The sequence below is a fragment of the Scaptodrosophila lebanonensis genome, unplaced genomic scaffold (genome assembly GCF_003285725.1).
Source record: "Scaptodrosophila lebanonensis strain 11010-0011.00,11010-0021.00 unplaced genomic scaffold, SlebRS2 tig00000024-arrow-pilon, whole genome shotgun sequence".
Taxonomy (NCBI): domain Eukaryota; kingdom Metazoa; phylum Arthropoda; class Insecta; order Diptera; family Drosophilidae; genus Scaptodrosophila; species Scaptodrosophila lebanonensis.
Window position 1 is genome coordinate 21,294,022 of NW_022060538.1, and position 22,449 is coordinate 21,316,470.

At 40.0% G+C, this 22,449-nt stretch overlaps 1 protein-coding gene across 1 annotated transcript; it reads left to right on the plus strand.

The window, feature by feature from the left end:
• Positions 1-8,526: 8,526 nt before the first annotated feature.
• On the plus strand, positions 8,527-21,705 carry LOC115622011 (NADP-dependent malic enzyme). Its single transcript, XM_030515866.1, has 4 exons — positions 8,527-8,664; positions 12,942-13,737; positions 19,547-20,475; positions 20,536-21,705. The coding sequence occupies exons 1-4, from the start codon at positions 8,603-8,605 to the stop codon at positions 21,209-21,211; spliced, it is 2,463 nt and encodes an 820-aa protein (XP_030371726.1). The 5' UTR covers positions 8,527-8,602; the 3' UTR covers positions 21,212-21,705.
• Positions 21,706-22,449: the final 744 nt, after the last annotated feature.

The window sequence follows — 22,449 nt, forward strand, 5'->3', positions numbered from 1 at the left end:
TGTGTGTGTGTGTGCGTGTCTGTGCCAGCTCGTTCGCTTGCTCTCTTATAAATTTATTCATATTTTAACTAAAATTTATCAATATGAGTAGCTGCGTCGCTCGCTTGCTGGCAACTCGTTTTTGTTCGTGTGTGTGTTTGTGAGTCTGTGTGTGTGTGCTATAAATAAGTATATATGTGTGTGTGTGTGTGTGTGAGGGTGTCTGAGCTGGGCGGCATGCATATTTAGTGCTTATTATGCCAGAATGATTGTTTTCTTTAGCCGAGTTACATTTATTTGCATACATACAGATGAAAATAATGCGACCTTGTATATATGTGGATGTGTTCGTGTGCGTGGATATATATAAATTTGTATTGGATGCTAAGGCATTTTCATTAATTCTCATCCATTGCGGCTTCTCCTACATGATTTGTCTTAGATATTAGCTGAAATCGAAAGCTATCGAGATGATGGGAGCAATTTTCATCTGCTTTTCAATTTCAATTACAATTTGCATTTGTATTGGAACACACAGTTAGAACACATTTAGGGGTAATTTCAATGTCTATTAGTATTAAATGCATACTTTTGAGAGCACACGCATGAGCTACTCATGATAACATACAAGTATATGTGTATTATTCAAATCGGACTGCTTTCCTCTTGGCCAAGATGCTCCCAGGCAATAATTATGTTACAATACAAAATAAATGGAGCAATTTGTTCATTAAGAAATTATTTGCGAAAACAATAAACTGACAAGCCAGGCTGCAACCGACCATTAGCTATGCAGGTTGCATGTATAATTGTATTTGCTTGTATTGTATTTACTTGCCTATTATGCCTAAGCATATGTCCTTATCGGTCTGCTGTTAACTTGTATTGAACTTCTTTTCTACCCAACTCCCATGTTCGCACAACTCATTGTTGAAAAACAACGAGACGAATTTCGAGGTGAAATGCTGAAAACATCACCGAAACATTAACGATTTGGTAATAAATCGATATGAGTAATGAATTAGGATTGGATATATTGCCGTTTGCTAGCTACCAGCAGATGGCGCCATTGACAAATTATATGTGGCGGTTGTAAGAGCCATCTATTAGTATTATATACACTTTATTTAATACAATAGTTTACAAGATAATATTCAATATTTTACGTGTTGTAGCGCGGCAAGGCTGTAGCGTCGATAGATTAGATCGAATGTCTTGCCATCGGAAGCGTTACCAATAGTGGCGAATGAGGTTGTCACATATACCTGATCTCTGGCCGATGCGTGGACGCTACTGACGCCTTGAGTAGTTTAAAAGAGTCCTGTGACCGAATTCTACAAAACCTTACAAGTTGAGCTCAATCGGTGCAGAATTGATCAACTTTTTACTTTGCAAACAACCAATTGTTCTATTTTAATTTATATAGGATGAAAATATAGGATATGTACATGCATTTATTATTGTCCAACATTGTAGTTTGTTGCCTAAATTGTCCGTAGTCATTAATTGCTAGTAGCGTGATGCGACTGCAAGCCTTTTTAATAGTAAATCCATTTCCCACAAACGACCAAACTGTTCACCTAGGAAGCTAAAAGCCTGTTATCGATAAGAAATCACTTTTAGTTCTCGATGGGGGTTCTAAATCCCAATTTTTAGCTCGCTTTTGTGATTTGTTTATGACAAAGCAGGCTGACATTACCGCAAAAACTCGTACATATATGTATGTAGATATAAATTAATATACTACACACATATAAAATATATAGGTGTGTGTGAGTGTGCGAACAATTGGACGGCGCTGCAAAATGCAGAGCTGACATTTTATTTGTATTTGTCATCATCAAGTTTCCGGCGCTTCGCTTTTTTATAAATAGTATATTTTCGTTGACAGTTTGTTTGCAAGCGTCAAATGCCAGCCAGCAGCAGAAGCAGCAGCAACAACAACAACAACAACATCAACAACAGCAATTACAACAATAGCAACAATGTCAACTTTTTAATTAATATCAAATATGGAAACATTCGCATGACCGAAAATATTTCGAAATGACAAAATCAAAGTCGAGTCGAGTCGCTGCTGCTATCACAGCTTGTTAAAACTTTTAATTAAATTTATTGTCGTTTAATTTTTGGCAAACTGTTGCAATTATTTCCTCCATCTCGTATTTATTATTTGTTTTGAATTAACTTCATATAGCATTGATTAACGCCCCTGCTAAGTACGAGTATGTCTTGAAAATGTGCTCGCAAATGCAAACAGCCATAAATGAAAACTTTTCAGTTAGTTACAAAAACCATTTGAGCATGTTTTTGAAGACATGAGGCAGAAAAATAGAACAGATTTCTAAACTGAACAGTTTGTGTAGATTAATGGTTTCCCCCAGGTGGACATCTCTATTGGCCAAATAAATTCCTTAATGCCATGATTTTTGTTATGTTTTTGGAACAAAATTCATTGCAGGCGGACATAAATGAAAACGAATTCAAATCAATTCACCAACAGAAAGTGGAAGTTATTACAAGTATTATTATTATACATATCTTTGTATATGGTAGTAGAGTCATTAAAAAATGCAAAACTCGTTATTTTTAAGTACCCTGTTTGCCATTTTAACACAATTTCTCCGAAACATAGAAGTATTATACATGGAAGTACTCCGACTCACAAGAGCGTTTGGAAAAGTTCTTTAGTTTGATGAGAAAAGTTACAATAATAACTAAATGTCTGCGGCTTTGCAAAATATTAATTGCTTTGAATGCTAAACGAAGTATGAAATGGAAGATAAAGAATAGAAGCATTGCATTATTCTTTATTTTGAAATAACTCAACTTTTCTAAAAACAATTCTTTATAATCAATAATATTTGTTTAATTTTATCTCAATGCGAGTGGATGAACAATATTTTAGTCCAAATTCAATTCGTGCTTTCAAGTGACATCATTTGGTGCAACAAAAATCGTTCAGAATGAGAATGGTCGCCATTTTCAATCAACCTTTAAGATGCAGGGCCAATTGTATAATCAAATTGGTTCTTTAATGACGCTGCCTGACACCGATTCCAAATTTGTGAATGTGACGAATAGTCGATGTCAGACTCATAAGTTACATATCACCACATATTTAGATCCAAACATTCAAAACATCGAAGAGTTTTCTCAGATTTAGATTCTTTTGGCGCCAGTTCTCTTCATGCTTAATCGTGATTTTTCGTGCGTGTTTTCCCCACCCTTTTAAATCGGAACAAAAACAGAGTCCAAGCCCACCTCTAGGCGAGACCAGCCTGCACACACACACACACACACACACACACACACACACACACACACACACACACACACACACACACCAATACACACACCACTACACACAGTGTCTTCTGCAGGACCACAGCAACAGATGTCGACCGCAGACTGTAATGAAAACTGTAGCACTGGGCGAGCGGGGAGGGGATGAGGGGCAGGACTCTGGGCGGGCTGACCATAGTGCGGCCCGTGCTTAATGCAGTTATTAATGCATAATGAGCGAAGGCGCCCGTTGAAGGCAGCTGACGGTTCATGGGGCCAGTTGGTGATGAGGATGACGACGCGTTTGGCGTTTTTGGAGCGTTTAAAAACGCGCATAATTCGCATGCAGCCAGAGCGCTTCACTCATTTACATGGAGTGTGTGCGTGTGTGTGTGTGTGTGTAAGGAATGCACGCAGCATGCTGTGGCGTGCATTTTTATTAACTGCATTGCGTGCATGTATGGCCGCGTGTGTGTGTGTGCGTGTGTATTATTATTTAAAAATTAATTACACGCCATGTTGGCTCGTTTGGGTTTTGCAGCGATCCTTTCTTCTCTTCTCTCCCTTTTTCAACTTACTTCGTCCGCAATATTTTGTTATTGCTGTTATTTTTAATTTAAATATAAAATATTGACTTGCTGCCGCAATATGAGCTGCTCTTTAACCGCTCGCCCGCAATTTGCTGGCCTTATTTATTGATAAGAAAAAAGTGTATTAATATCAAATATTAATTTATACGAGTATTGTCCGTCGTGCGAGTCGTGCACCTTGCCTTGTCTTGAGTGGAATTAAAGCGCTTTAAAATTGACGAGGGCGCACACATGGCGCAGACTTTCTCCTAAGATGAGGGCTCGTTCCACCCGTTGTCCTCGCCCACACCTCGCTAAATAAAGGAAAACAAAAGCGAGAGCTGTTGCTTCTTTTTGTGTTTGCGTTTTTGTTTTTATTGCACGCTGTCCAGCAGCAACGGCACGTTCCTGCTCAGTCGCCAGCGACAACGTCCTTTTTGCCATTTCCGGCATGGCCTGCAGTCCAGTTCAAGTGTGTATGTATGCATGTCTGTGTGCAGGACTCATAAAATTGTTTGCGATTTGAACGTTTTTGTGCGATCCAAAGCCAAGTCAAGCCCAGGCCATCCCAGCCAAGGCAAGGCAAGGCAGGGCAGCGCATTGAAAAATAAAACGCTCCATGTGAGGCTTCACACACACGGGAGACAGGGGAAAAAATAGTCCTTTGCAAGAGGAGCCAAATCAAGCGCTTGGGTGGAATTTCATCCTCCTGCCTCGGCATGTCCTGTGTGTGTTATCCTTTGACAAGCAGCGTGAATGTGCGCGCCAATGCAATGGCCGTCGCCCATAGGCACCCTCCCAGTCCATCCCCATCCTCCTCGGGCTCGTCGATGTGTTGGCCATTTTATTATATTTGCTCGCAGACATTTCTGCTCTAATACGAAAATGGGATTTTAGGATATAAAAATTATGATAGATTACCGTTTCATGCGCCCGTAGACACACACACACACAGACACACACATGCACTTGTCCATCGCATGGCGGACGACTGATGTCGGACTCCCTTTGTTTGACGTTCACGCTTCACGCTGCGCTGCCCTCACGAGTGCGTCGAGGGACTGTGGAAATCACTTGCTGCTGATAGAAGTGCTATTGTTGCCGCAGTTGTTGTTGCGGCTTATTGCTTTGGCCACTCTCATATTAAAGTTTAAGCTGCGCACTGAACTTCTGGCCTGCAGCTGCGCTCAAAAATAGATCCATCAAAATAATTGTTATGCATTACTTCCCCACTCGATGTTGTTAGCAGTTTATTATTTTTCCAAGCACCGACCGACAAATGGTCAATGGCCACTCCACTTGCACACACACACATACATATATATAACTATTTGATACATAAGTACACACATATATGAGTAAATCAAGGATTTGCTTCATTGCCGTTTTCTTAGCCAGAACTCACAGGGGCCTGTGGCGCCATCTGTGGGCAAGCGTGGCAAGCTGTGTCGTAGCAAAGGCATTCGCAATAAATGGAAGCTTGCCAGAGCTTTCATGCACACAGCTTAACCCCACAACGCCCAACATATTCGTTTAGCCCCCTATTGAGACAGCGACTGTCCTTGAAATGCCGTTTCAATCAGTGCACCACATTTTTTGTGGCACTTACAGCAACAAAAAAAGCGTTGCGAAATACACAAACAAAAGCCAACGATTATTTATTTATGTGTGTCGTTCTTTTTTGTTTTTGGTTTTTACAGTTCCAAATACATACATGTGTCTAGAAGTTGAGTTAATTAAAAGTTTTTCGAAACTCATAACGACAACTCACTGAACGATATACAGTCTTGAAGACACTCAGAAAAATTGGAGAGGTTAGCAAAGTTGGAGCAAGTCGAAACAAGTCCAATTGATAGAAGAAGAGCCGTTTTAAGGTGGAATTTAATTCTGAGCAGGAATAATAATAATCCGTAACTTTATTAAAATAGTTTCATTTTCATTAATTTTGACATGAACAATTTTTTTAAAACGTGTCATTAGGTCTGTGAAAAGAATTGCAAATCAATCACATTTTGTAGCGAAGGTGGGGCTTTTTAGATGCCCAGGGCACGTTCCAAACTAGTAATGCTTGAGGAATTAAATACAATTTAAATATATATCATGATTTCTTAAAGGTCGAACTAAAGCTCTAGAATAGAAATACAATAAATTAAATTGTCTTTTAACAGCTCTGATAGTTATTTAATTAACAATTGCTCTGAAAGTATTCATTTATTTTTTTCACTTCTATTTCTTGACGGATAAGTTTTAATAATATAAGAACGTTTTATACTAGCGTCACTAATTACGTCGACATTACACGGATCGTAAGTATTTCCAGTATTCCTGCTTTGTGACAGCATTCGACCGAAAAGCGCTCCCACTCGACAGATGTCATTATCCATTACCTAAAGCCCATCGTTCTACATGAGAGTAGAAAATCAGCCTTGTCAGAGGTAGAGTAATGATTGCGCAAACGTTGTGCAAAAGCAGCGACTCGCCGAGTCGTAGCTATTGAACACTGTTTGACAGCCTTTATAGAACGGGGATACCAGTGGGAATAAGCATTGGCCCAATGGGAGCGCGCTTCGGTCGAACACTATCACGTAGAAGGTACACTGGAAGAAAAATAGGCACTACACCCTATACTTAAAACCACTTAACAATTAGCAAACACTGTCTGGTTCATAACTTTAAGACCAACTCAATGCAGCAACATACTTATAAACTGGTCACACTTTTAAGTCAGATACGAAAAATGGGGTTTCCTGCTTGGCTTGCTTGAAACTCTATGAATTCAAACGAGCTTACGACAAAATAAATCAATAAATAGTAATTATTTGAATACCGAGAGTGTGTTGGGCCTCTTTTATGTCTCACAAAGTATTCGATGCTCCATTACTCTACATTTCCTCAATTTCCATTGGTTACCAAAAGCTAAAGCTGGCTTTAAATTTGAGCATTAAAGTGTAAGCGAAGTGAAGTCGAGCGCATATACTTGTATCCCCAACATTTGTGTTAAAATTTGTGGCTAGATTGTTATATCGAGGCTGTACCAGTCTTCGTTTGCAGGCTAAGGAAATAGGAACTGACTGGCACATTAAAAAAACATCACTGATCCATTCGGTGGCACTGAAAAGAGCAAGAGATATTCAACAAACCGTATTGCGGGGAGCATATGTATGTGTACCTACCCTATACTTTTAAAAGTAGAACCATCAAGCAGATGAGAGACATTTTTCTCCTTCAAATATCACAAATTTCATGGCGGTTTCAAGTATTGCCGAGCCTTTCTTCATTTCTTACATAGATGCCGGAGCGATCTGTCCAATTTTCAGCTGTGTTATTTTAGTTTTATGTTTATTATAACTTATTTACTCCAGTTATGAGTTTCATTATAACTAGGAACCTCTTGTTCGCGACCTAATTGTTTTTCCCTGGCAGTGCAAAGAAATTCAAAGTCAACCAGATGCTGAGAGCACTTTCGTGTGACTGAGGAGCGAGCAAAGAAAAGCAATGGCATATATACATACATCTTGATACAAATACGGCAAAATGTTAGGCCCTTCACTGAAAAAAATTTGGGTCTATTCACACAAACACGAGAAGTGCCTTGATTGTGTGTCCACAGGTGTTCCAATAAGAGAACAGGGGAACAAAAACTATACACTATACAAGTAAGCGTAATATGTGCCAATAACTTAAGCGGCCCTCCACGATTTAGGGCTACTAAGGCGAACAAAATAAATATTCGAACATAATAATTATTTAAAATAAATATTATATATACCTCTAACTTCAAGGGCCTTCTATTTAATTGTGTTTGTTTATTGTATTAATTGGACGACTAAGAGTATCCTGCTTGCCATCATTCTTTCATCTGCATTGGACCTTTTTCCTCACCAATCTACGAGCGGAGTCGTCGACTGTGCTTTTGTTGCTCAATGCGTTGCTTTTCTGTTCATTGTCCGGTTATTATTTTTTAATTAGACAACAATAGCAACAACTACTGGGTAATGGGTAACTCCGCCATGCAATTTGTAGGTACCCCCAAAAGGTCATAACTATTAAGCAACTGTCCAACTTTTTGGTTGGCAGCCCAACTAGCGACGAAATGTCTTTAAGGCTATGGTCGCCGTCTAGTTTCCAATTTCAAACTTCTGGCCCCGCCGCCGAAAGTGACTCAACCATGTAAACACCCTCCCTCCCCCTCCACCGCTCCTCCGATACACTCATCCCCCCGAAGCAGACATCGCGTGCTGCGAGATCGTGCGTCTCCCTCTCGCACGACCACTTCGCTGCTGCGTGCATGCGCCTCTGTGGGTCGCCGCAAGGGGCCGGAGGTGCTGGAGGGGGGCTTTTGTAACAAGTGGTTGGCCGAGCGCTGACGACTGCCAGCAGAGCTGAGCTGAGCAGAGCAGAGCAGTAGCCACATGCCAGAGCCCAGACAGAGTTGCGTTTTAGTTTTTAATTTAGTTTCAGTCGGTCTGGAGTGATTAGTTTAGCGACTGCAAAAAAAAAAAACATAAAACTAAACAACAACAATAAAAGTGCCAAACACTTGTCCAATATACTGGCCACCAAGCCAGTTGATGGCTATTTAGTAACTCTATAATCCCAAAGTCACGCGAAAAGTTACAGATGGGACGCAAGTGTTCTCACTGATTGTGCATCTAAATGGCCCATTGATTCCCTATATACATACTATATACATATATATACATATATATTTTTAGGTGCATACTCACCGAAAACTCTGTCAACAAGTGCATTTAATTAACCGCTCTAAAATGGGCAATTCGAGTTCCATTTGCGCCGATCGCAATGCCGTTAGGAATTTCGATGAAAATGGGTGAGAAACAAAACAAAAACCAAAGAGCAGACAAAGCGTTGGGTTTCGAGAGCTGTCTGATAAGTTTGGCCATCCAAAAAGAAATGTTTGGCCTAAGAAAGAATAAACAATCTCGATTGACTCCTTAAGTTGCTTCTTCTAGTAACAAAAGGCCAATGAAAGCAACTAGTAATCTTGATTTGTCGAAGTTTCGTTTCATATTCGTTTTTGCATGCAAATTTTTTAGACGACGAGTATTATGTTTACACCCACATTATGTTATTCTGTAAATGTGTTTATAGCACAGATAGATTCAGATGGGAACGCTTTTTGCTGTGTAATGCAGTGTGTAATTGTCAAGTGTCCAATTAGAATGTCCACGTTATCCCGGCTAACGAGATTAAGCTATAATCTCAGGAGTCTAAGTCAACATTACTTTAATACATAAATGCACACTGGTCGAAAAAGCAAAAGTTGAGGCATAAAATAAAATGCGGTTTGCAGGGACTTCCAATTTGGTACAGTTGATTGTAGTAATATACATACATATATAAAAATTGGAAAAACTTGTAGGTTAATCGGACCACGCCCACTCGTATCTCAACATACCTTTATCGGTGTTTACCATTTTAAAGCAAAGTTTATCAACAAAGACAAAAAGTTTAAAATTGAATGAAAAAACAATTTCAGTAGCAGCAAAATATTTTCAAAGTAATCAAGCTTAAAATCATCGGACTTTGAGGACGTCGTAAAAATACCAGGGTTGCAAAAAAATTTTTTTGGACACTTGTATTTTTATCTCTTGGTCTATATTCTATCAAAATACTAAGAATTGTTTTCTGTATTTTAACATTTTTCTTTTTGGTTATATGCCCCAACTTTTGCTTTTTCGCCCAGTGTGGTCCATTGGTGCAAAATATTACATGTAATAAAATATTTACAATATTTTTGAAGCAAACTTATTCTTATTCCATTCATAAGTCAGTTGTTTTTGTAACTATTTTTATTAAAAGCAAAAGAAATTGGAACGTCCGTAGATAATAAACCAATTATTTGATATATAGCTCACATATAGACATTCTCACAACTGTATGTATTTGAGAAGGAAAACCAACTCTTTTAAATGCGTAAAAAGTTAAAATCGTGCCATTCCAACTCTTGAATACCCTGTACTTAACTTTTCCCCTCCGACAGCCTTTGAACTAGAATTAACTTTGTTTCCATGGCAGAAACGAAATTGAATTTTAATGAGAGTTGGATCGAAAAATAAACCTAAATTCCAACTTAAGTCCGATTCAAAGCAAAAACATTATCAACAAATCAATAGTTGTTTCCTGCTTTTAATTCAAAAAGGGTGTTGCACTCGCATCTTCATTCTAATTACAAATAGGAAATAGGCGTCTATCTGGAACCACACACAGCACTCTGGCCACGCCCATCCACTCGTTATATCGAGTCACTGCCTTTGATTCCATGTTCACACAAACATTAACACACCTTTCACCTGTAATTAGCGTTTAACGATGTGATTTGCTGGCGTTTTATCAGCGATTCACAGGCGATTTGGAGAAGGCACGTGCCAGATCCTAAGACCCAAACGCAAACGAGTCCCATATATGCGCGGGTATATCTAGGTGGGCGGTAGGCTTATGGGCGTGTTCAATTGACGCTTTAATTAATGTCTAAAGCTGAATTAAGTTGCATGTTCGACACAAATTATCGAACGGCAACAGAGCGAATGGTGCCTGCTTTAGCGCCCTTGTCATGAACAATAAATGCACATAACATTATATAGTATACTATATCTATACAAGTATATACATAGGTATGTTTCTGAAGGTTGTTGGCATGTATGTATGTATGATTCTACAATTTGTTGTTGTATTTCATTTCGCGCTGTACTTTCAATTTTGTAACAAATACAATAGTTGGGCAAAAAGCGCAACCAAAACAAAGCCGACTCGGCTCAAGCTCAAGGCCAGGCCTTGAAGTAGACCGCGCCTAACCCAACAAAATGAATTGCTTTTCAATAATTACTGAACAGACAGTATGTACTATATGTCCTACTTTTTATAACAAGCCACCATATAATGCGAACCCTCCTCAATTATTTCAAAGCAAAAATAGCATTGCACATTTTTCAATATCATGAAATGGCTAGAAGGAGGACCACAGAATTAAAAAAGTTGGAAAATACTATAAACCAAAGCTGCTGCAACCAATTGGGGCATGAAGACAGGTCGTGTTTATGGAATGTTCTGGAAAAGCTTAACGTACATCTATAAATTAAAATTAAATAAAGTATGTTGCATGAGAGCTTCAAGAACTACAATTATCCTATTTGTTCCATTCAATTACAAACTCTGAATGATATTCATGCACTCGCGTGTACTTTTCAAACTGAAAAAAGGTTCAAATGCATTACAAATAGATTCCAACTTTGTTAATACGATTGTTCTAATTGGTGTATCGATCTGGAAAAAAGGAAACAGAATCGGATCCAGCTCTGCTTTAGAGACATCAATAGTTTTACACTAGCGATCGTTAACTGTATTTCCTTAATAGTTTAGATGCCCCGTCGAAATGTTTTCATGCCCTCACTGATATTCCCTGCAATTATCAGTTCAATGTACGCATACATGGGTCCCTGTAAGCCGCACACCTCTCCGCCCTAATGCGCTCGAAACGATGCAAAGCAAACATCAACAAAACTACATACTTATATACGAAAATATATGTATGTATGTATTTAATGCGATTGTAAAAACAAAAGCCTAGACGGCAGAATGTTTCCAATTGGCGCATTCAGTACATTTTGTGTGCCGCGACGTTTCGGTCAAAGTGAAAAAGTGACAGACAGGAGTACTGCGTCTGTGGAGAGAACACTAGCAACTAAAAATCAATTAAACTAATACATAAGTACACATATATACAAACGTCTCAGTAGCTAGTTGAAAAATTCTCGTATATACACTTAGAAGTACAATATGTACGTCGTTTTGCGCAGCTCCTACAGAACCTTTGGACGGGTCCAGTCTCTGTGAGTCTATGGTGCTAAGTATTGTTTATTAAAAAAAGGGGGCACGATTCGCATTATCGCTTATCAGCAGCCACACATATAGCAGCGGATCATGTTTTTGTCAAAACCCAATACCATCCATCCATCACCTGTTTAGCATGTGTGTGTTCCACAAATGCCAATCTATGAGATGTCTGCGACCCTTGTCTGTCTGCCCTGTCTGGCAAAAAACAGCTCATTTAAGATATTTCCTGCTGCAACGACTTCTCAGATCCGCTATATACTCGTATACTTGAACACACACTAAGTACATTTGAAAGTCAAAAAACAGCGTCAACATAGCACAGATTTATTAGTTAGTTATGTCACTTAAATCCGACAGACTTTTCAAACACCTACCTAATGTATCTACAAATGTATTGCAGCATATTCTAATATATCTCATTGGCATAGAAAATAAGTAGAAATAATGGTAAATATCGAAATACCATATTAGCTAAATACTCTCATTTTATGTAAGCATCAAGAACTTTGAATAAGAACTTCAAAATACCTTAAAAATAAAGATCGACCACTCTTTGTCTAAAATGTAATATTTTCTACGCACAGATCATCATCTGGAACCGGAAGGTTTTCAATAAAGCCCTTTTTCAATATCATATCGCTATGATAGCTACCTACTATCATCAATTCCAGTTTTAATAAAAAAAAGAATACTCTTTTAAGTTTTTTCAGTACTCCAATATTTTGAAACAGAATTAAAGGTTCCAATATTATATATTGATTAAGATTTTCATCTCAATTAGAAACTAATAACATATTCTTTAAAAAAAGTTATGGTAACAAGGTTTTCTGGAATACCTGGCCATAAAATAGGTCATCATTAGAAATGTTGTTGCAGCGTAAAATATAGCCAAATTTCCTATTTGGCAGACAAAAATTGTCTTTGATCTGAAATGAAGTTTAATTTTTTTATGTATGTACAAATATTGTGAGGCTTGGTTTCTAATCTCTTGAGCCTATTCAACCTATGTAGCATATAATACCAACTGCTCCAGAGATATTTGTATCTGGTATTGTGAATTCTTAAACTTGTACCTATTCAAGTGTTCTGCGGTGTAGATTCATTATACAATTGCCATTAGTTTCCCGCAAACACATGCCTACGCAAATAGTTGATGTGCCACAAACACTCTCTAATGACTTAGCACTACTCTCTCTTTCCACTTTTTCACGCTCTTTCTCATCTTTCCACCTCCCATGCTCTTTCCATTGACAGCACGCCGGTGTATCCAACGGCAAATAACTCATACAACCCTTCCAATGGCCAAGTATCCCCATATCATCACCATCATCAGAAGCAGCAGCTGCACGAACAACAACAACAGCAACATCATCATGAGTACTACAAAACCACAATACCAATTGGTCATACCGTTGGCAACGCCACCAGCTGTCAGTGTGAAACAGCTGATTTGAGCTCGAATAGCGTCCATACCAACAACAACAACAACCACCATGCAAAACCCACACCTACACACATGCTCACCCATACACACACAAGCACGCACTGTAGCTGTACGCCGACGCCGGCGCAAAAATGGCGCAGTAGTCGTTTGTGTAAAAATCATACGAGCGCAACAACAACAACAACGACGACGACTACTACGACACTCGAATACGAGCTTTCCAATTTTGCAAAACTAACAACACAAATCAGTACGCAACGCGACGTCGACGAGGCGACAGCAAGCGAGGCGAGCGAACGAGAATCAGAAATAATTGGTTCCACGGTAGCAACTACAGCAACAACGACATCGGACTCAAGCGAGCAAATTGTTTTGCCACCACTTTTATCCTCGCACGAATTTCAAGAACTACAGAAAAGCCTTCAGGCTCTTCACCATCAGTCCAACTACACCCAACAACAGCGCAACTACTCCACCATGAGCAAGGCCGTGTCCATAGATCAGTACGCACCACGCGATCGCCTTGGCATTTGGGGTCCTGGCGACAACGAAATCGTTGGCAGCATTTCGGGCCTGGAGCGTTTAAGGAACAAGCGCTACAACAAGGTGAGTGTCCCCTTACAATCCTCCTAGAGTAAATCCCATCAGTATTTGAAGAGTGGAAAATTACCGTCGCACAAAAATTGCCGCGATGGGGTGGGTTTCTAGCCTTGGCTTTGTTCGATGTAGGATGTGCCCGGCAACTTGTTTGGGCAACAGTAGCGGCACAAATTGTGTGCCCAGCTGGAATATTTTTTGAGGTAGTCGAAAGAATTTCGGTCGCCCTTTGGCCAGATTAGCCACGTCCGTGTCTATTTTCGTTCCAATGTGCTTGACATTTCTCAACTGCCACTAAAAGAACGCACTCATAAATAAATAAATAATAATTAAGGAAATTTAAAAAACGGCAGCTGCCACACAATTTGGAAATGTTTTTTGGCAGCATGTCTCGCTTTCATTGGCTTGCTTGCGTCGCTTTGGCTTGACCTTTAGATGACATAGCCACTCGGAACACACGCGCCAGTCACACAATCAGTCTGGAAGCCCAATACTTTGATATTTATTTGTTGCTGACGATGTTAGCATAGAAAATCGATAGCGTTTATTATTATTATTATTTGTGGGCTTCCATCAAATTGACCAATTAACTTCTGACTACACTGTGCAACAAGATACAACAAACATGTGTATACTAACTAGTCTGCTGTTCTCACTATCAAAATTTCCATAGAGAAATATAAGCACCTGTATTAGTGCCTGGCAACAAGCAGTTTGTAAAGACAAAAGAACGATTTATTTTGTGTTTTACAAACTATTTTTTCAGATCAAATCGAAAAACTATAACATACAACCTCCTTTTGTTGAGGACCCAGCTCAATGATTTTACCATCTTGATAGAATAATCGCAAGACACTTTGCCAAGCTCTGCACTTTCGATTTAGTTTAAAGTCCAAATAGTTGCCAGTTTTTTAAAACCGTCTGGCAGTGTTGTAAACCTCCTTTACAATTTCTAATTGAATCAAACACCCCAGAATGACAATGCAATTCAAGTTCATTGCCAATTTGCAGATGCTGCTGTCTGTGCCTTCTTCTTTTCTACAAACTTTCCGCTACCTATCGAGTGTGCGGTTAATAAGTGTGTAGTTTGTGAGAGCGTAGGCGAGAGAGAAAAATATAGTGAGAGGGAGAGAATAGAATAGAGCGAACACGGGGAGTGCGCATGATTGCTACTTTTTTTTTTTGCTACGGCTTCGTCACAACAAAAACAGTATGGCTTTTGCATTTTACATGAGCATTTAAAAATTTTCGAGGCATTCCGACCGTTAATGAATGATTCAATGAATTCTGTATAAAATGGAAAGTCAATAGTATTCTGAAAAAGATTCATTAAATTTCTTTTCACATTATCTGCAGCTCTTAGTAAATTATTCAAAACTATCCTGCAAACATTTTAAACATACATACTTGTACTTCAATTTCCTAGTGGTTAAATGTTCGTGTGCCTCCCTTTTTATTGCCTCCACTTGGCCCTCTATAAAGGGCATTTGTGTGGGCGGCTTACAGCATCGCCTCAGAAGTGCATTGAAAGTTCCCGTTCCCATTTCCAATTCATTGCTCTCTCCCTCTCTATTCACAACATTCTCGCTTGCTCTCCATTTCTGCTTCATTGGCTCAAGAACAGCTGATGCCTGCTCAGGCCACTCGCACAGAAGAGTGCACGCGAATGCAATCGGCAGTGTGTAAACATTGTTTACATTTACAGCAATTTCTTTTCATAGAATATCAAAATAGCAGACACTTGACAGACAGTCGCGTCCGATGAACAATGGAAAATTTAAGGCCCTTTATCGCGTGGTAACCGCAATTTTTCCACTCCAGGCTGATTCCGAATGTAATTATAAGTAACGCGAGAACTGACCTACACTAAAACACTCCCTGGGCTTTGTTGTGGTAAAGCAAACAGCGTGATTTCTTGCGGAAAGTGATAATAGGCGGTGCTTGTGGTTGGGGCATTATCAGTGGCCCGAAATAAATACAACAGTATAAGCAGCAAAGATAATGCTAATTAAAACCAGAACAACATGTATCGGCTGTTTTTTGTACTATTTGACCGTGGTATAGTCAAGTGCCTTGTCAAATACCCTCTACTGTTGAGCGTGATATGGCCAAGTGCCTTATGAAATGCCCTCTACTGTCTATTACTGTGCAGCTTTTCCATTAGTGATTTATTCCAATTGGAACTGCTTGAAATATATAAATATAATTTATTTATTTATTCCATATAGAGGCAATATAGAAATATTTTCCTTAACATTTCTGAAATGCAACGAATCCAATAGAAATGGTCTTCTTTTTCAACAAATCCTTAAAGTCCTCCCACCTTTCTTTTCAGAGCTATGGGAAATAGCAAAATGTTTTGCATTTTCAATATATATTTTTTAAAAGTTGTTTAAAAGTTTGAAAGCTTTGTTTTTTATCTTCACAGTTAGCATGATGAATAACTTAAGCTGGGGCCAGACAGACTAGTAATTTGCACAAAAATTTGGCACACAAATTAGTAGTGCTTTGTTAAATAAAACTTTATTTGTTTAAACAACATTATATTCATGATATACTCGTGCAATTCTAAAAATAATCTCCAATTATTTGCATGTCTGGCCAAAGCTTTAGTTGTTAACTAATAACAGCATTTTGAATTTGTGGCATCTGAACATTAAACACATTATTAAAAGAAACTAGTGGTCAACACTTGAACTTTGTGCCCATAATGGACGCCCTCTGTCCCACTTTTGGCGCTACCTTGAGACAATGCAGCCCCTACTGACCCACAAAGGCAAGACGCTAAACAAAAGAGCGGCAACAATTTGTGCATAATTGTTGTGTCTGTGCATCCGTTTGGACTGGGACTGCGGATTGCTGATTAAGGTGCTTTCATCATCTGACAACTGATTGCTCTGCCGACACATTATCTCTTCGCCATTAGCCAGTAGGTCGGGCAAGACACATCAGCTGAGCTGAGCTGAGCTGATTTATTAATGTTTTGGTTTCTGTTTTCTGTTTTTTGTTTGCTCGTTTCTTTCTTTCTCTGCCTCTTTGCATGCAATTTTGTCGTTGAAATTTATGCGTAATCGCTTATTACGTATACGCCATGGAGTGTAACAGATTTTGTGAGCTTGTGTTGAAAGCCAAAGCGAAATGCCAGACAGGGGGGGAGGTCAGATTGTTGCCAAGTTCGAGTGAAGTGCCGTACGCATTCGCACGCTTATCGGGCATGCCGGCACTCCGGCACTTTCAATGTCAATGGTGTCGTTTCCACAATCAGTCTATACCTCCACATATAGTATACTATATATTTGGAATGTATTTCACCAGCATCGATGACGTAGCGCAAAGGTGCGATGGCTTTCATTATCGCCAGCGGTCTCTAAACACAATTCCATCCATCGACAATTTATCAATTAACAGCTCATAAAACTACAAGTATATAAGCTGGCAGCGAACGGAGCGGCATGCACGTAAAATTTATTCCTAAATGTTTTCAATTATTCCGGGTTCAGTTTATTTAGTCTGTTTGGGGGCAGTTCCCCAGGTCGGGGCACACGCACACATCGCATGACAAGCTCAACAAATACCATGATTAGATTAAATTTGAATGCTCCAGTTGTTGTTCCGGTGCGTTGCATTATGGAGCATGTTTGTCCAGTCGGGAGAGAAATTACTCCAGAAATTGCTCGTCAGTTAGCACTTTGTGATGAAATTGTTTGCATTTTCAGCATGACTGCGCATTTTGTGAACTTATCGCTAGGGCTTTACCCGCAGCGAGCGGTGCGTTCCGTTTTTAATTGTGACGCATAAACACCTTTGGGAAATCAAACATACATATGTATATCCAACTCTGCATGACGGCGATATAAATCATGAATTAAGATGTAAATATCTACAATAATATGATGATGTGGCGATTATTTGGGGAATTTTGTTTTGTATTTTTTTGTCATTTCAAGAACTACAAGTATAAATCGAAGACAAATTATGTTCAAGAGGGTATATATTAACAATCACAAACGCCGCTTAAAATGATTAATAAATACAAATTCCTATTTGCAAATTATAATAAGATATAAATAACAAATGTTTGTATAAAAGGAAAGCCTCAATGCAATATTACCTACATAGGTGATTTCAAGATTAGTTTTGAAAAAAGTTAGAAATATGAAGACTTTCTTCTTCTTAAATGCCTTTACAAATTAGTACTATTGAAAAGATTTGCTTTCAACACCTTTTAAGTGATAGATTAATTTTGATTAATTTCTTAGTGGAGTCTCTTTCCTGTGCCTTTTGAAATATATAGTGTTCAATGAACTACCCCTACAATCTTTATTGACTGTTAGCTTTCTTTTCTATCTATGGGTGCTTCTTCTTCTTCGTTTCTGGAATGTTTTCTCCCATAAGTATTGGGGCCTAAAAATATTCAATTTTGAGTAACGGTAACCAGTTTTCGAAAGTTCTTATTCTTATGCCTTTACAGCAAATCTGTACAATTATCTTCAAATCTCTTGCATTAGGAAACAATTCTACAAACAAATCTCATCAGTTCTTTCCAGTAGCAAAAACCGCATTCCGATTAGGTCCCGGTTAAACAATAGTCTCATCTTGAAACTCGCACATATATGGTCAGCACTTTAGCATAATTAAGCATATTGTAAGATTAAGAATAGAACCGGGTAATACTACTTTATTATGAGCGTCCCTAGTTAGTCTTTGTGCGGTCACGATTTGTTGTCAATTATTAACAAAAAATATTCTAATCGTACCACCAACTGTGCATATTTACGTGTAGTTAATGACTAATTCCGCATAGATGATGTAATAAGCCCGCATTCAGGCCAGGTGCACGTATTAGCCGCATGAACTGCCATGCCAGAAACAGGAATCGTCAGTCGCGATATCTCTTCATAGCCAGCGAACAGTTTTTGGTAGGGAGTAAGCAATTAGTTGAATTAATGAATTGCGAAAAAGGTTTAATTTGATTCTCACACCCAGTACTAGACCATACACCATACTCCCATTAAAGAAAGCTCAAATTTGACCTTCTAACTTAGCTTGCAACACGAGAAATGTGCCAACTAAATGTACATTTCAAAATATCTGTAATAATTGCACAAAAAATGATCGCCTAGGCTCAGCAATTGGCGCTGTAACGAGGCCAGCGCTGACTCATGGAGCTTACTTTCAAAAAATGAAATGCCTGCCACACGCGTATAGAAAAGACGTCAACGCATTTGAATACCGGTTTGCACTTGGGCTTCGAATGGGCTGCTTGACGCATTATTCGCACACCAACTTACAAGTGTTTGCTCTGACTTTGAACTTGAAACGTTGGGACGACTGCGACTTGGGCAAACAATAATCTCAGTTCTCAGTCGAGTCTGGAGGCGTGTGCCGCGAGCGAGCGAGCGGCAATTAAATGTAGCAAAGGTCAGAAACAGCCACCAATCACGCCAGTCGTGAAGCCGCTGATAGCTGAGAGAAGCACGCGCCTGCTCACGCGTTAGTTTAATGCGATGATACATATGATAATGATATGTGGGCCATAGGAGTGTGTGACAACGATGTCGTCGCAGGTCAGACAGAACAAAAACATTTCCACGTGTAAATAGGTGGAGATAACCAATGCAATGAAAATGATTTCTGCTTTCCTTCCCACCTTCTAAGTAGTAGAACATATTTTTTAATTGAACACACTCTTCAATTTTGAAGAGGCTTTCAATGGTCAGCTCATCTATGTTCTATGAGCACACTTCCTAAGTCCCTAAGTTCATATAATATTTTCGGAATTGTCGTACAAATTGACAATTGTTTTCCTACTTTCTAGGGTCTCGCCTTCACGCATGCGGAACGCCAGCAATTGGGCATTCACGGGCTGTTGCCGTACGTAGTGCGCACCGATGAGGAGCAACTGGCGCATGCCCGCGCCCTGCTGGACCGCCTGGAAACCGATCTGAACAAGTACATGTACCTGATTAGTCTGTCGGAGCGGAATGAGCGCTTGTTCTTCAAGCTGCTGGCATCGGACATCGCCCACATGATGCCGCTCGTCTACACGCCCACTGTGGGTCTGGCGTGCCAGAAGTTCAGTCTGATCTTCCAGCGTCCAAAGGGCATGTACATCACCATCAAGGACAAGGGCCACGTGTACAATGTGCTGAAAAACTGGCCGGAAATGGATGTGCGCGCCATTGTCGTGACAGACGGCGAGCGCATTTTGGGATTGGGCGATCTGGGCGCCAATGGCATGGGCATCCCTGTGGGCAAGTTGGCCCTATACACTGCCCTGGCCGGCATCAAGCCAAGCCAGTGCCTGCCCATCACACTGGATGTGGGAACGAATACACAGTCTCTGTTGGACGATCCCCTCTACATAGGGCTGCGCCAGAAACGCCCCGTTGGCGAGCTCTACGACGAATTCATCGACGAATTCATGCGCGCATGCGTGTCGCGCTTTGGCCAGAACTGTCTCATTCAGTTCGAGGATTTTGCCAACGCGAACGCTTTCAAGCTGTTGGCCAAATACCGCAACGATTACTGCACATTCAACGATGATATCCAGGGAACTGCCTCGGTGGCCGTCGGCGGATTGTTGGCTTCGCTAAAGATCAAGAAGACGCAGCTGAAGGACAACGTACTGCTGTTCCTGGGCGCAGGCGAGGCTGCTCTGGGCATTGCCAATTTGTGCGTTATGGCCATGAAGGCCGAGGGCCTAAGCGATGACGAGGCCAAATCCCGCATCTGGATGGTGGACAGGTAAATAGTTCATTTGTTGTGTTGAAGCGAAACTTGACTCAATCGTCAATTTGTTTACAGCAAGGGCGTCATCGTGCGTGACCGTCCAAAGGGTGGCTTAACGGAGCACAAATTGCAATTCGCTCAGGCCCACGACCCCATCGATACCCTGGAGCAGGCCGTGCGTCGTGTGCGTCCCAACGTTCTGATCGGAGCTGCCGCCCAGGGCGGAGCCTTCAATAAGGAGATTCTGGAGCTGATGGCTGAGATCAATGAGACGCCCATCATCTTCGCCCTGTCGAACCCCACCAGCAAGGCCGAGTGCACAGCCGAGGAAGCGTACACGCACACACAGGGCAGATGTATTTTCGCCTCGGGCTCCCCCTTCCCGCCCGTCACCTACAATGGCCGCAAGTTCTACCCTGGCCAGGGCAACAACTCTTACATATTCCCTGGTGTCGCTCTGGGAGTTCTCTGCGCCGGCATGCTGACCATACCCGAGGAGGTATTCCTCGTAGCCGCCGAGCGTCTGGCCGAGCTGGTGTCCAAGGAGGATCTCAACAAGGGCAGTCTGTACCCACCTCTGACCTCGATTGTCAACTGTTCGATTGCTATTGCCGAGAAGGTGTTGGAGTATGCCTACAAAAATGGTCTGGCCACTGTTCGTCCCGAGCCCGCTAACAAGGTGGCGTTCATTAAGACGCAAATGTACGATCTCGACTATCCCGGGGCTGTGCCCAAGACCTATACCGTGTAAATGAGCAGCTGCAGGATTCATGGTTCCTCTCTGGAACTATTTTTGCCGTCGTCCTTTTTGTCACCCGTCGTCGTAGTAGTTGTCTATCATCACAGCGTTCGCCCATTCCATTCAACGTTCTCTTCAAATGCCTTTACGTATCTCTGGTATCCACAAATATTCGGCGATATTCCACGGGCACTGGCGGCACCTCGTATGTTATTTAATTTATAGCGTCGCACATCTCTGTAGCATATAGCAAGATTTTCAGATCAACCCATGCACCAAACCCCCCTCTATATGTTCGCTGCCCCAAGCTCACCAAAATCTTTGATAATCGTTTCTTAACTTTGCTAATTGGACCGACAATTTTTACGATGTTGATATGTAAATGGGATATTAATATACTTACTAGCAGATATATCTATATATGGAAAATCTATGTGAACTTCTACACAAACTAATCTAAGTACTGTGTATAAAATAAAGAATATGAAATAAAATTACCAAACCTATGAGAGCCCATCTTATTTATGTCTCAACTAACGATCACCGTTGTTTCTATAATTGTTTCAAAAATGCTTCCTTGAAGCTAATTTTGAAACACCTCCATCGGCGGTATTTTCTAAAAATACGATTCTATTTCATATAAAAAGTGAAAAGATTTGTATGCATAGATTTCAGCCTGACCTGCCTCAGGTTTTTCTCGCATTATTGACACACATTTCCATCGCATCAGTGGTGTGGCGTTCCAACCAGTTAGAATCAGTTCCGTTGAACTAAGCAGTGAATATAAATTTATATTGATTTATTATCCTATTTGCTGCTAGTCCCAACGACCGGATCTTTTACTGCAACTAGTTTCTTTAGTCCCTCTAGTAAGTTATTTCGAACAGTGGAAAAATTTTATGAAATCAATGAAGACTTCTCCCACGAAGTGGTACAAAGAAACAGTTATTTTCTTTTCTGAAAAAATATATTTAATTTTGAAAAGCTCTTTAGTTGCCAAATAAACAAAAGAATTGAAAAAAAAAATGCAAATATATTTAAAAAACATTGAAAAACACAAGAAAAGGGTAAATAAATAAAGGAACTATTGATCGAACTAAAGAAATTAAAAGAACTAAATTCCCTAATTATATTTCCCAACTCTACTACAGTAATAAACGCAGTCCTGGTTAGCAAACAAAACCAAAGTAGTCTGAAATTCAAATGCACAGCTAATTATTTAAATTAAAATATATTTTAACATTTCTACT

Bases quoted from the DNA above. Each gene is read 5' to 3' on its own strand.
- LOC115622011 (XM_030515866.1), top strand. From the start codon at position 8,603: ATGGGCAATTCGAGTTCCATTTGCGCCGATCGCAATGCCGTTAGGAAT. The intron at 13,738-19,546 runs GTGAGTGTCCCC...CCTACTTTCTAG, and splicing joins GGAACAAGCGCTACAACAAG to GGTCTCGCCTTCACGCATGC. The intron at 20,476-20,535 runs GTAAATAGTTCA...ATTTGTTTACAG, and splicing joins CGCATCTGGATGGTGGACAG to CAAGGGCGTCATCGTGCGTG.